We start from the raw sequence: 15,430 nt of genomic DNA, 5'->3' as shown, positions 1-15,430 counted from the left end.
TACAAAATATTTGATGTCTTTATTCACAATAGAAGAAAGTCTGAAAGACCATAGAAATACTCATGATTGCTTATTTCATATACACACTTGTGCTTAATACTGAGCTCAATTAAATTACAGCCATTTCTGTTGGAAATGCAATATTTACAGAAGACAACTCAAGAACAAAATAACAACAGCACTGTTACAGTATATCCTATCAGGGAGAGGAGTCACATTAAAGTCTCAGATGGGAGTAAAATGACGATTGATTCACAGCTGAAAAAAATATGGTCAACCAAACCTTATCAAATGCAGAAATGTAATTTTTCAAATAAAAAAACTGCTAATAAATGGTGACATTTTGATGGATGTTTTCCCACTCAAAACATGCATATGTTTACATGAGAAAGCGACGTCAATGCATACCCCATATGTGAACATGCATTTTCAATGCTAATAAAAAAACTCAGATTGAGTTCAAGTATATAAAGATAAAGGGAGTGTAAACATTGTGGCTTTGTATGTCTGAGCGGCTGACATGTCAATTGGAATAAATTACACACTTCAACTCCGTTGTGCCATCTCTGCCTAAAACATGAAACTGCATGATATGTTATGTACTTATCTTTACACGTGTCAAAGTTGAGGTTAAACTAGCTGAACTTCTAATGAAATCATTTTTACAATTTTTTGTATATTTTAAACCCCAAAAGTCATGGATTGCAGCCTTGTGATTAAATAATAAATTAAAGGAACAGTAAAAACACAGAAATTTTTTTTTGATTACAGAGACAAGATCCAAGTCCGAACATAATCAGGTAAAAAAAAACGTATTCACACGGATTTTGATAAAAATAACTAATCTCTATTCTATCAGATCAGGCAGAGCGAAGACACTCTGTAGTGGTTTGCATTATCACCTTATAACCAGAGACAGTACGGCAGGCATGTAGAACAACTGTCACAAATTAAATTAAATTATACGAGGATGCAGTTATTAACATATCACTTATAGTTTTTACAATTATGTTTTAATAGTTTTCAAAAAGAACAAAGTTTAAAATAAGGACATTACAAAATACTATAACCCCGCATATAAGCCCCACTGCAAAGCTGCAGAAGCCTTGATTTGTACAAAATCAATGTGCAACAAATTCATCCTAAACAAGTTGCAAAAAGCTATGCAAAATATAAATATGTACAGTAAATGCCTACCACAGTTTGGCACCTTCACATACATGCAGATGTCATACAGAAGTCCTGGGTTTTTTAATGACCAACTGGACGGGGCCCTCAGAGACTGTTTTAATGATGTTCCAGGCGTCATAATGCATGAGGCCTTGCAAAGACCTGCCGTTGATGGCTAAAAGTTCATCTCCAGCATCAATAACCCGGGACTGCTCGGCAGCTCCTCCTGGTGACAGAAAGAGCATTTCAAGTGAGCTTTACACAGAATTAACTCTCAAACTATATGAAGCATGCGTGTTCATATGTCATAACAAACAAACCCAGAGGGATTGTAGCAATTACGTGTTCCTTTCTCTTGACCCTTTCTTTACTCCCCCCGGGTGGACAAAAACGAAGTGTTAGAAACTCACCACGGAACACACGTTTGATGTAAAGAGGTCGATCTCCATGGGGCGATGCTTTACCTCCGTCTAGACTGAACCCAAGTCCAGCAGCAGTCTTCGGTATTTCAACACTCAAAGCCCCATCGGACCCCACCTCCACACCTACAACACACCCAGCAGGAATAGAAAAAGTTATTATACTGGATAACTTTCGATTATATAAACACAGAAAAGACGTAACCATATTTCTGTGTAGAATGTATGATTGGATTCTAACTTAAAATCAACAAAAAGAAAAAGATTTTGGTTGAATGCATCACATTCTGTAAAGCATCAGCGTTTCAAATGAATTCACCGCATCTGCTTGCAAGATTTTTAATCCACAATAAGAAGTGAGAATTTTTTATCTACTTTAGGGTGAGGTGCTTATGCAGTTTTTACCCTAGCAATTCCTAATACTTACTGGCTTTATTCTCTCTGAAACTGTCTCTATGGGCATGAGTTGTACAGACTCGAGTCTGAAGAGGATGTTCGGGTCTAGGTGATATTGGTTCAGTGTCTTTGCCCTTCTGAATGACCACTAATGCCTGTCTTGGCGGTCTGGTCTGATGAAGGCAGGACAGCGCCTCTCCGTGCGTCATCCCACTCAAGCCAGTCCCGTTTATTGACAAAACCCGATCGCCTCGGTGAATGGTACCTTCTACTCCTGCCACCCCTCGAGTAAACACCCGATGGATCTGTCAGAAAAGACATTTTATCTGTCAGTCCAACTGAGGGTAACTGTTTAATAATCTTAGTTGAAAGTTGATTTAGTGTGTGAATTAAAACTCTTCGTATGTGTTCCAAAGGAAAGTAGTTTATTTTAATACCACCAGGGGGGGACAATGTGTCATTTATTTATAAATACTAAATTTCAAATTTTTCAAAAGCCAACTATTAAATCTTACAGTGATAGATTTCTGTTCCAGATCCACTCCTCCAGCGATGCTAAAACCCAATCCAGATCCACCCTCTTTGGTTAAAATAACAAAGTATACGTCTTCTTTAACCTTGATACAAAAGATTAGCGAAGGACATGTTAACATTTTCCACTGAAAAGCCTCCAGACACAGCCAGGACTCAAACCAGGAACCCAGCAAAAAAATAAAGATAATATAAATCAAGCCCTGTTTTTCCCTGGCTGAAAAAGTATTTAAAGCAATAAATATGACTCATAAAAATAATGCCTCATTTTTGCTTGTATTGAGCAATAAATATAAAAGAGAGACAGTTAAGTAAACATTTTCAGTTGAGCATATGAATAAGTAAAACAAAGCATATGTGTGATTTCTCGGACAATATCAGAAACCATATCTTCTCCATTTCTTAAAAGAAACGTTGGCGCTAAAATATCTTTGCCAACAGACCATAAAATAACTTGATATGCAAAGAAACAGTGTTACAGCACTTTATAAAAACTCTTGTAACACCAAAGTATCTGGAATGTCTGAAATCTTATTAAGTACCTCAGAGAGAGCATCTGTGTCCTGTGTGAGAGTCATCACATCCACCTTAGTTGTGAGGGAACACAGAACATCTTGCACCTTATTTTGGTCCAAGGGAGAGGATTTAAGATCTTTTAAACTGTCATAGAAAGACAAAACACAGACAACAACTGTTATACTAATATTGGCCAAGCTAGAACTTGTGTTTAATTTATATCAACTAATGGTTGTTGAAAAAAGGCTGAGCATAAAGGGATAGTTCACCATTTATTTATAATTCTGTCATCATTTACTCACCCTCATGTCATTTCACTGTATGACTTTCTTTGCATAACACAAAGAAAGATATTTTGAAGAATGTTGATAACCGAACAATAGCAGTACCCATTGACTTGCATTGGTTTTGTGTCCGTACAATAGAAGTGAATGGGTACCGCCATTATTCGGTTACCGACATTCTTTAAAATATCTTCTTTTATGTTCTGCAGAAGAAGAAAAGTCATACAGGTTTGAAATGACAACGGATAACAACAGTAAATGATGACAGAATTCAGTTTTCCTTTTTGGGTAAGCTATCCCATTCAACAGCCTTGCACATAAAATTACCATCACACACTTATAACATTCATAGTACTCACCTTATAGACCAGCATGAGAGACCCGTCATCTGGCTTTCATGTTGCTCCCCATTGCTGGTCGAACCAAGAGCCCCACTGCTCACCCTGGTCACTACGGTGCACTTTGCATTCTGTGATGTTGGTTCTGCGGACCTGCGTGGGTGGATCTCCAGCTCAGTCTTGAAGATCACCTTTCCAGAATCACTGGAAAAGTCCTCTGTACATAGCTTGTCCAGGTCAGGCATGCTTAACGCTCTAATCTCTCTAAGTTTCGAGCGTGACAGTCCTCCATGGGCACGGGCATTGCGGGAACGCAGCACCGGTGGTGTATGTACTGTGGGTTGGTTCTGAGAGGTGCTGCTTCTTCCCATCTCCTTTATAACCGGCTCTGTGGAACCGTTTGAAGGAGTCGATTCATAGGTGCTTATAAATGAACCAGCGGAAGAATTCTGTTGCTGATGCAATGGAGATGGAGCCGAATTAAAATTGTCCACACAGGAACTAAGAGTCCTCCTCAATGAACGGCCATCATTGGACTGAGCGCTTACAGTGTAACCAGACAGCCTCCGATTGAGAGGTGGCTTGGAGTTAACAGCGTAACATGGGACGTCTATGCACCTCACGACAGAACCATCAAAGCTGGCCAGGTTCTCAAAGGACTGGATTCTTTGTCGAACTGAGAATGGATTTGGGTCTTTAGCGTCTGTAGAGTAGCTTCTACGTTCCAGTCCTCTTAGATACAGTTTGGACGTGCTTGCTTTGAGACTAGATGAAGCATCTTTATTTGAGTTGTTGAGGGGGGTTTCCTCCAGACCATTGCAGTACACCTTCTCAGCAGTTTCATTTGAACTAATAGTACCATTTTGCTGCAGAGGATTAGATGAAGAATTGGTTGAGCCTAATGCCACTGTTTGTACTCCTAAATGAGATTCCTCGCACTCAAATTGATCAGCTGAACTTGGATGGCTTGCATGCATGACTTCCTTGTTTGTCAGGACAGTTGCTGAAGGTGATAAAGAAGGTGCGAAGGAAGAGGATGAAAGTCTTACTCAATGAAAGATCTTTGTGTGGTACTGACAGTATCCTCAAGTTTGGAGATTTGCTCCTTGTGATCTGAGATCAGTTCCTCCTTGGTAACTTTAAAAAGTTTGTTGTTGACAATGGTATTTGCCTTCAAGGCACTGGATGTATTTGGATGACTTGGGTCCACTTTACAAGAATCCTTAATCTTCTCAGACGTTCTGCTCGATTTTGGACTACCTGTCGGTGTGGTTCTTCTGGGATGAAGTTTAGGAGACTGACTTGGCGAGTTGAGGGCTTTCCTCTGTGCTGGAATTTCCATCTTGGGCGATCTAGTGAATGACTTTTCTTGCTCTTTGCATTTACTCTTAATACTTAGCCCCTTGAGTTTAGAAGTCGTGCTCGACTTTTTATCATCAGGTTTGAGCTTGTTTCTCAGCAGGGGTGAGGCAGGGTTGTCATTAGAGGATTTAGTTCCCAAAGGTCTGGTGGATTTATTCTGGGTTTGGGTAAGGGATGATTTAGAGTCAGGTATAACTTTCTCTTTGTCTCTTGTAGCTTGTGTGGTGGAGACCTGCTCACTAGATTTGCCATTAGTCTTATTTGACTCCTTGGGCTCCGACACAGTTGACCTCAGAGGCACATGCACGGTGTTGGGTTTCTCTGTGGAGAGGGATGCAGCCGAGCGCAGCTTAGCCGTCATCTCCAGACTCCTGGGGGTGACATGGCGGATGCTTCGAGGACAACTGACACCTGTTGGTGTCTGGCAGAGTTTGACGGGTTCTGGAGTAGTTTCACATTTTTCATCAGCTTTGCAATTTAAGGACACTGTTGATGTACACATCACCTCCTGCTGCGTGGGAATGTCTCTGGTATCTCCATTTAAAAGTGCATCACCTGAATTGGAAACACTGTTTCCGTGTGAATCATTATCCAGCTTGGGAAGCGAAGGGGGGTTGTGGAGATCAGTACTGATGAGTGTCTGTTCTTCTGTAATTATGTTTCTGTGTGGAAGAGAATCACCCCCGGATTGGCCGATTACAAAACAGAGCTCAACCTCCTCCTCATCAGTGTCCTGTGGATCTTCACGGTGACCTTGAGTCTTCTCCACTTTCACAGCACTGTCAGTAGCAGAGTCGCTCTCAGAGTCACTATCCTCCAACTGACTGTACATACCTGGTTTCTCTGCATGTTCTTTCCCCACAGAGTCAATGTCATCTGCGATTTTACTAAGGTTCCTTGAGTAACCATTTAAAAATGTCTTTCCTGGTGGAAAATGGCAGGTGTTGTTTCCCACATCTGACGCAGATAAATCCTGATGATTTTGATGTGATCGTGCAGCTGTTGAAATGTTTTCCTCCACCACTGCTGTGTTTGCACTTGTGACATTCTGGTCTTTTTCTTTCGTTTCAGCTGAGTTCAGTTCAGTTATGACATCATCAATGTTTGTGACAGGCACACTGTCGCTGTGGATTACTGTCTGTTTTGCATTTGTTTCTAATGGAGGGGTCTCCTCCTGAGTTTTGTCCATACTGCTTCTGTATTCTGGAGGTGGTCTAGGTTCCTCCGATTTGGATGAGCCCTCACAGCCAGAATACATAATTAAGCTGGAAAGTCGATCTACAGCTAAGAAGGTGGACAAAAGTAGAAGAATTACAAAACAGGTAATTCCATGCAAAGGTTTTTACCGAAGGTTTTCACCAGACTGATAGGTCAGGTGACAATATTTGGTCTATCTCTCTTAAGGTTTTTAAAGCTTTTTATGAGTTTTTAAGCGTAGGTAAGTGAATTGTCACACCCAATACAGAATTGTCACTTCCATAACAATTCATATTTCTCAAAAATGGGCACATGAAAATTTTAACTATGTTATGGTCTATTAAGAGCCATCCCTTCTCAGTTTGTTGGTTATTGTTGCTTCTAGTTTATGCATTTTAATTCACAGAAATCCTGCAAAGTCTGTTGTCTCTCAAAAAGATGCATAATTTTTGTCACATCCATAAGGGATATGTATTTCTCTCTTTTAAATTTGTCGGATGTTTTGTCTGGACTAAATTAGGGGTTAAGTAAAATATAAACAAATGATTCAATATATTGGTAATAAATTCATTCTCCAGGAATATATATTTCAAGAGTTGACTAAAAATGATTTGATGCCTCGCTGTGATGGAACAACCAGGCGTCCGTCATGGCCAGATATGACTTCACATCAAGATTTGCTCAGTCATATACCGTAAGTGCACCAAAGAGGCCTGCAAGACAAGTTAGAAATTTCTTCTGTTTTATATATCAACATTCTATTGGAAAACTATTCCGACTAATCCACTTCCATTCTCCAGAGTGCACCTTCAGATTTTTCTGAAGATTTGCGTATCGAATTATACGTCCTGAAAAAACACCCAGACCAGTACTCATTCCACAGTCTGATACTGTTTTAAAACACACTTTTGTCTGTTGTTAGTTAGTGGAAGGAATCTGTGCTCAGTCTAATAAAAGCAAGCACTACACTATCAAACTCCACAGGAAACTTTGGACTACCGTCTCTGTGAATTCACTTTATCGGAGTCTCATTCTGAGCACATTCCGGTTTCATTGGGACACATGACTAAGACAACCCACAAAGATATTTTTTATTATTTCTGATGATGTAACACTGGTATTCTGGAGGCAGCTGATATTTTTTAAAGACATTACTCAATTTTACCTGAGGCAGATGCCTCTGAATATACAATTGAATAAAACAGACGTACGTAAAATCTTTGCAAAAAGTTTTGCTGTTACGTCACAATTCGAAGAATACAGCAAATAGGTAGACATTAAAATGTACTGTATTACACTATAAATAAACACAGTTGATAAATATGAAGTGAAAGTGACCTATTTGTTAGATGTGCAACTGCATTTAACCCACCAAGAGAGTAGTGAACACACATACACCCGGAGCAGTGGGCAGCTATCACTCCAGCTCTCTGGGAGAACGCAGGGGTAAGGTGACTTGCGCAAGGGCGCCTCAGTCGTTACCCGCCGGCCCTGAGAATCAAACCGGCAACCTTCTGGTCACGAGTACAACTCTCTAACCATTAGGCCACGACTGCCCCTCATATGAACATGAACAGTATAAGTATGTACATGCTTATTTTATAAGGCTATTGCTCTGCATGCCAAAAGTAAAAACAAGCATGAATCAATACAGTGGACTAAAAGGAAAACCTGTCTAGTCTTATAATCTAATTCTGAGATAACAAGCATCAAAGTTTGATTTCAATAATTCACTTAACCGTTTTCTCAGTCAATATTAAAAATATGAAGATTACACTTTTCACATTACATATAATGATTGCACGCAAAAAACACTAAATCACAAGTAGCTTGGTTTTCACAGACAGGGTAACATTTTATAAACAATTTACTGTCTTATAATGCTTGTTTTGAACTATAATGTGGCAGCAAAACAATAGTCAGAGCAACAGAATTAAATCTACATACTAAGTTGACTAAAGGCCACTAAGAAGCGTTCGAGCTGTTACTCTACACATCTACATTGGCTACGGTAGTAAAGTAATCAATAGTCACCATTGACAAATAGCCAGCAGCCTGCAGTTCCCTTTGAGCTGGTGTAGGGTACTGCCAGAAAGGGGAAGTCTGTAGTACTCCTATTTCTTTAGAGCAGCATGGGGAAAGACAGACTGATCTCTTTATTGCAGTGGCAACTCTGCGTGAGCTAACAGTCTCTTGCGAAGGATAATCGAGAAGTGTTGAAGTTGTTATATACTGTTTATATAATTAGGGAATATGTTTTCTTGGACTGAATCTGGCAGAGCAGTCTGCGAGGAAGGGAAGGATGTGGCCATCTATAGCAACATGACACTATGCATAATACAGCGTTGACTACTATTCTTAATCACAGCAAAATCATTTTAGACTGTTGTATAGCATCATATACAAAAGAGTTTTTGAGAAAAGAGAGAATTTGAGAATATATATTGTCGAAGGTGATAAAGTCAAGTTTCAATGACTCAACCTCTTTTTGGGACATTTAAATAAGCAGACATGCAAAAAAGTTTTTGCTGTAACTTACCCGAGACTGGCTTTTTAATTTCTAAGGTCAATGTGATTGGCAGGTTATGCATGAGGTCACAGATGTCCTGATAGGTGGATGTACACACGGCGGTGTCACCAATCGTTACAATCTCGTCACCAACATTCATCTTCCCTGAGGCGTCCTGATGAACAGACAGGAGGGAAGTGGGTGACATGTACCTCAGATAGTCTTGCAATACCCCTCCCGCCCCAATCACAAGCAGCTGTGTATATTTTGGACAGCTGCCCTAAACCCACTATTACCCAACAACTCAACAGCATTATTCTTCCTGTTACCTTACTGATGTGTCATTAAGTTGTGTTCAAAGACCATATGCTGTTAATTCTTCCGTGAAAGGGTAGAACTGCTAAAAAAATACCCTACCATAAAAAGAAGCCCATGCAACTATAGAGCTGTTTTACAGACGGGGCTTGAAATAAATCAGGATTAAACCTTAGTTAAATTTAAAAACTTTTATATTAACTTTTTATATTATATATTTTATAAACAAGCCTTAGAAAAAATATGATAAACATCCAAACAAATGCTCTGACATATTTTAAGATATTTAGACTAGGCTTAAAGGGACAGTTCACTACCCAAAAAAATCAGTCTTTATTTACTCATGCTCAAGTTGTTCTAAATTTCTTTCTTCTGATGAAGATATTTGGAAGAATGCTTGTAACCAAACAGTTCTTGGACTCTATTGACTACCATAGTAGGAACAATGACAATGGTAGTCAATAGTGCCAAAGAACAGTTTGTTGTCCTACAATCTTCAGAATATCTTTTTTTGCGTTCAACAGAACAAAGAAATGTGCAAAGCAATTTTTCCTACTATGGCAGTCAATGGGGTCCAAGAACTGTTTGATCATGAGCATTCTTCCAAATATCTTTCTCTGTGTTTATCAGAACAAATATATTTATATCGATTTGGAACAACTCTAAGGTAAGTAAATGATTACAGAATTCTTATTTTTGAGTTAACTGCTCCTTTAAACAATAGGCTTATATTTATTAAATATCGAGGGATTGTGTAAGTTTATCATTAAAAATATTATGGATATTATAGGGTAATATTTTCTACTTCAACAGATGCACCATTTCTGAATTGTACATACGAACTCACGCTAGACACAAGTTACAAGAGAGGTTATATTTCAATCAACTTTTGTGTTTAGTGCAATACAACAGCATATGGTTTTGGAATGACATGAGGGCAAATTTAGAAGGAAATTTGAGGGCAAATTGACAGAATTAGAAGGAAATTTGACATGGCCCAGGTGATGGACAGAATGTAAATTCTAGATTCAGATCAATCAATAAAATTCATGGTTGGCCTGCTCCTCTGCTGAATGTTAAAAAAGGGAAAATCAATAAAAACATTACATGAATTCCAACCTACCCGCTCGGCAACACCTCCCAGTCTTAGTCCTGTGACCAGCACCCTGATCGGAGCAGACTTTATCTCCAGATCCAGACCAAAGGACTCAATTTCTCCACGCTGGAGGACTATGGTCTCAATGGTGCAGACCCCAGATAGGTCACTGGATTCCCCCTTCTTACAGTGTAGCAGTCTACAAGGCGGTCGTGTGCTGTTCTGCTCACCCTGGGCAGGGGTTGTCGGGACTGAGGGTGGCTCTTCACCCTTGACCCTTTGTGGAGGGTTGGGACACTCAATGCTCATCATGCTCTTTACACGAGTCACAGCTTTGTGCTCCAACTTGGGTGAGCGTTTAAACTCCTGTCCTTCTCTATGAGGCTCTTTTTTCACACCCAGGTTGGTTCCACCAGCTGGCCCAGTGTTGTGCTCCATACAGTGAATGGTCATGAAGGGAGATTCAGCCCCAGGTGGCCCACTGGATCCTTCCTCAGATTCTAGCGAGCTGCCGTATAGCGGAGTAGCCGGTTCGCTGCTAATTTGCCTGTGGCTTTCGCTGCTATCCAGGCTTTCATCATCGACCTCGAGAGATGAGGTGGCTACTACAATACCTGAGTCTTCTTCCTGTTGGTGGCTTCCAATCTCAGAGACACCATGGAGAAGACTCCTAAAGGGGGCGCTTTCTTCTTCAAGGCCGGTCTCGTCGTCACTGGGTTCATCTTCATAGCAGATGACCCGGCGCTGGCGGAGAAGGGGGCTGCGTACAGAACTGGGGCTGCTTCCCACGCTGGCTTGAGGGGGTGGGTCGGCGGCACGACCGGCTTCAGGAGGGGCTTTACAGCAGTCTGGGGTTGTGGGGCTACTCTCTGAACCTCTATAAGAAGCATCTCGATAAACTATGATCATAAAAGGACAGACATGAACATTTGTGATTATAGAAAATAGGAAACTGAATGAATATACACATACTGTATAAATGTGGAAAGGTAATGAGGCTACCATGTGGCTGAGGTGCTGCTGCTTCCTCAATAGAGGTATTACAGCTTCTGCTGCTGTGCAGCATGTCGTCATCACTGGATCCCATCGCCATGGTCTCAGAGAGAGAAGACTGGCTGGGTACATCATGAACTGGGAAATATTGAGAGAGCTCTCCCTCTGAACTCAATGAGCCTTGCTGCGGGGCCAGATAAAGACAGAAAGTCAGATTGGCGCATGTGGGTAAACCAGCTAAGTTATAAAAATATACTTCTAAAAAACTAAGCTCAGTAGCGTGCATGTACCTAAACTGCACGAAAGTTTTATTATTAGAAACCCAAATTTGTTATCTCTGACAAGGTGAATTTCATCGGTAAAATAAAACTTCTGGTGTACCCTGCTGGCTGGCTCTAGAAACCTCTTCATGGTCCAGCTGAGCGCAGGGTTTCCTTCACCCTGCCTGGACTTAACACTGGGAGATGGACTTTTAAACGGCAGACCTGTGCAAAAAAATAAAAAACAACAATCAGAGAATGGGAAGATTGACAAGTCTATTGCAAATCTAAAGTAAACAAACTGTGCTGTATTTTCTGCTGACATTTATTTGTTCAATAAACAGTTTAAACATTAGAACTTAAAGATTTTGGGAATTGTAATTAATATTTGTTATTCATGCTAGCAAAATTTTAAATATATGTAAAAAATAGCTTTACAGTATGCAGCAGAAAAAAGGAGATGGATCATTTTTGTTTCATGCTGTGAACTACAAGCAAAATATTTCTCCCGAATTGCAAATAAAAATATTGTTTCTATTTGGATTTTTTGCAGAAATTGAAAATTGGTCAAACAGGTCAAACTAACAGAAAAGAGGCTCTGTATTTTTTCAGACCTCAGATATTAAAGCAATACAGCTGTCGTATTTGTAGATGTTTTTGAGAAAAGTTATTCTTTTAAACAGTTTTTATGTGTAAACTTTATGTGAAAGACAGACGCTGTCAGTCTTTCACATTGCGGTTGGATGACTTTCTCACTCCTGAAGTTTGATTTTGTTGACATTCAATAGACACTGGACTGGAATAACCACAATACTATACATCTAGAAATGCTGATTAGATAAAAAAAATATTCTCTTATTTTTTTCTCCGGCAGTATGTAGGTCTTTAGCTTCAAACAGACCAGAACACAACAGACACTATACCTAGTGTGTGAGGAGAATGACTCTCTCTGTGAGTGGAGCGAGCGATCACTTCATCCATCTCTTGTTCAGACACCTGAGGATATAAAAAGCCATGAAGAACATACAAACAAGTGTATTTTGATCTGATTATCCTAACATAAGGCTTTTCTTGGTTAAACTATATACAAATATTTTGGCAAAGGCAATATGACCACTAGGTGGCACTGTGAATTAAGAAGAATATAATCTGCTTCATTTTGCATGAATCTACACTTTTTGTTCACACTTTTGAGAGGTTTTACTCAATTTTAAGTCAGCGATGATTCTTAATACTGCCACTAAAGTTAAATGCGATATAGTTGTGATTTTATAGATTTTGCTAAATGCAGTGAAGATATCGTATCTGTTTTGGGTATTTAAAATTCCCCAATATCAATCATATTACAATAATACAAGGTATTAATGGTTTTGTTAGCGCGTTTGAGCGTAAAAGCCACAAATATATTCTGTTGTGTCATGAAGCCTAGTTGTTTTGATTCTAAAGAAAATCTCTATTTGTCTGCAGAGCTCTGGTAGAAAAGCCTGATTAAGATCAGGTTTTGCAGGATCTATTTCCGATTATTTGTTATTGTTGACCTCAATGTAAGAGTTGTTCTCAATTCAAACTCAACAGATCTGATCAAAAGTGAAATGATCTAGTTTTAAAAACATAATAAAAGTAACATCTTGAGTGTGATATAATGGACACCTCATGCCCTTCACACCTTGGGAACAACTTGCTTACTTGCCAGAAAAGACTTCTAAATGTATGCAAAAAGGAATGAAAGTTTCATCTGCACGCAGATGCTAAACAAACTTGCACGAAAACGTCATGTTTTGTAATTACTGGCACTTGTGAGCAAAGTTTCTGGCCTATGCTCAAATGCTAAGTATTCAGCCAGCCCTTCTTTCTCATGCTACATTAGCACTAACAAGCCAAATGAACAGTCAGCACATTCTTAACACTAAAACCTCTCACTGTACACCACCCTGGCCCACATTTCTCAACATCTTGATTCATTAGATGGAGGGAAACCAAGTCATGCTAGCATGAGGGCGAGAGGAATGTTGTTTACTTTTTGGCGATCTTCAATAATTCATGTTAGGAGCAAATTATAACTTTAGCAGGTGGATGACGCCTTTTGATTTGATTTCCACTTGCACCAATATGTCAGAGGCCCTTGTGACTGAAGCAGTGTGACCAAATCACCAGACAGATGTTTGAGGTTTATGGTTTTATAAACTATGGTCTACTCTGTTAACTGCAGTAGTTTCACAAAGACTGTTAATGATAAGGCAGTCTGTATTGTATATCATTTCCACAAGCTATATTGAAACGAAAGAGGGACCATGATGCAGTTCCATATCCATGTAGGCACTTACTTTAGGGTTGGGATGTCGGCTAATGATGAGGCTGACCGGGCCGGGTCCACATTCACTCAGTATTGCGTAAGCTTCACTCAAAGCTGCATGTCTCAGACTCACCGAATCCACCTCCAGGAGCTGGTCACCTCGACTAATACACACAAACATACACACATTAGACTTGTAATAAAGGATAAAAACAACACTATACCAGTAATACTTAATAAAATAAGACATTTTAAGACATTTTCTATTATAAAATAAAGATTCTGCATGGTATATGTAGGTGTATGATTCTGCAATGTGTACAGTATGTAAATTTTTGACCACAACTGTAAATTCAAGTTAATTTATAAACAATGGTAAGGTGCTTTAAATAGGCATAATAAAGAGAAATAAAATAATAAAAATGACAACTCTATAATATTACTTTCAATAGTGGAACACAGGGTCTGTCGGCCTCACCCATAGCTAACATTAATTGCATGGATAACTATGTAATACATCTTTTTTAGTGAAATGAAACCATTCTTATCTGAATGGTATGAAAGTTGGATTCATTCTAAATGGTCCTAAAAAGGTCTTTATTCTTGACCACCATAAAAAATGAATGAAAATATGAAAAATGTTACATAATAACATTATATTCAATTGAGACAAAAATTATTGCATAAAAATATTATGTTAAGTATTAAAATAAATATGATTATTGTGATGTAGAGCCTTAGCAAGTTAGAGGTAAATGTAAACAAACCAAACTGTTTTGAAAGATCTTTATTTTGGTAATTCTTTCTGAGAAACGGTTACATGAAAGGTGCACATTCCATGTTGACCGTTTCTAGATTGGATAAATAATGTGTGGGTATTAATGTTTTGTGTTTCTTTGTCTTACCGGTGCTGGTTGTTAACTAGTAGGAGGGTTTGCAACCAGGAAACCGACCTTGTCATCCTGGAGGGGCGGAGTTGGTCATTAAGAATATTGGGACTAAACTTCATTGATGAATGTATCTTTGATGAATTTAAGGTTGTATAATGTATTGTTAACACTAAAGGTTATTAAAGAAGTTGTTTGAAAGCTTATGGACCCTCTCTAGCTTTATGAATGTTAGTTAAGTAACAATGAGGGGTTACCATTGGCTAATTTGAAAATGGAAGGAGGAGTTAAAAGCTATAAAAGAACAAAGAGCTGGGCTGAACGAAAGGGAGGTGTATGTTGGACTAGTAGCCAACTTGTTGAGAGTTCTTTTTGTTTTCTTTTTGGTTTGTTTCTGGTGAACTTCTGTTTGTTGGGACATGATCCTTGTACTAACTTGATTGAAACTCTAAGTAAAGACATTTCTCTCTTGAAGAATCCTGGAGTCCTTGCCTACTTTCCTATTTACTGCCACTGCCTCGGCTACCGTATCACAATTGGTGTCAGAGGTGGGATTTGGAGTCTTCAAGGAGTAATTGGCAGTAGAAGAGGAGAGGAGGAGGAGGAGGAAAAGCAAGCAGGAGATCTGGATGTGGAGGTGGAGGCATCAGAGGGAGCCATGACCGACTTGTTTCAAGTGGTGGAGGTGCAAGAACCGGTAGTGAGACCAAAGACTGGTAAATTCGGTACACCTCGAGAAAGTGCGGAAAGAGTTCCGGGAGGTCAGGATTTCCTTTCAGAAATAAGACAATTCATGACACAACAACAAAGAAATGAAAAGATATTGTTTGATGAATTAAAGGGGCTAAAGGCTACTATTTGTCA

The 15,430-nt window shown here is 39.2% G+C and overlaps 1 protein-coding gene across 1 annotated transcript in view; it reads right to left on the bottom strand.

Annotated features, from left to right (window-relative positions):
- pdzd2 (PDZ domain containing 2) overlaps nt 1–15,430 on the bottom strand; it is a 73,159-nt gene continuing 57,729 nt past the window's right edge. The window contains 13 exon segments of the mRNA XM_056745821.1: nt 1–1,396; nt 1,581–1,715; nt 2,017–2,290; nt 2,501–2,602; nt 3,059–3,176; nt 3,676–4,702; nt 4,705–6,300; nt 8,753–8,897; nt 10,161–11,032; nt 11,136–11,310; nt 11,508–11,611; nt 12,310–12,382; nt 13,711–13,843. Of these exon segments, the coding sequence (XP_056601799.1) occupies nt 1,230–1,396; nt 1,581–1,715; nt 2,017–2,290; nt 2,501–2,602; nt 3,059–3,176; nt 3,676–4,702; nt 4,705–6,300; nt 8,753–8,897; nt 10,161–11,032; nt 11,136–11,310; nt 11,508–11,611; nt 12,310–12,382; nt 13,711–13,843 (4,921 nt within the window). The 3' untranslated portion in view covers nt 1–1,229.

The sequence above is a fragment of the Triplophysa dalaica genome, chromosome 4 (genome assembly GCF_015846415.1).
Source record: "Triplophysa dalaica isolate WHDGS20190420 chromosome 4, ASM1584641v1, whole genome shotgun sequence".
Classification (NCBI taxonomy): domain Eukaryota; kingdom Metazoa; phylum Chordata; class Actinopteri; order Cypriniformes; family Nemacheilidae; genus Triplophysa; species Triplophysa dalaica.
The sequence above is the reverse complement of the archived record's forward strand: the minus strand, read 5'-3'. Positions and strand labels throughout refer to the sequence as shown.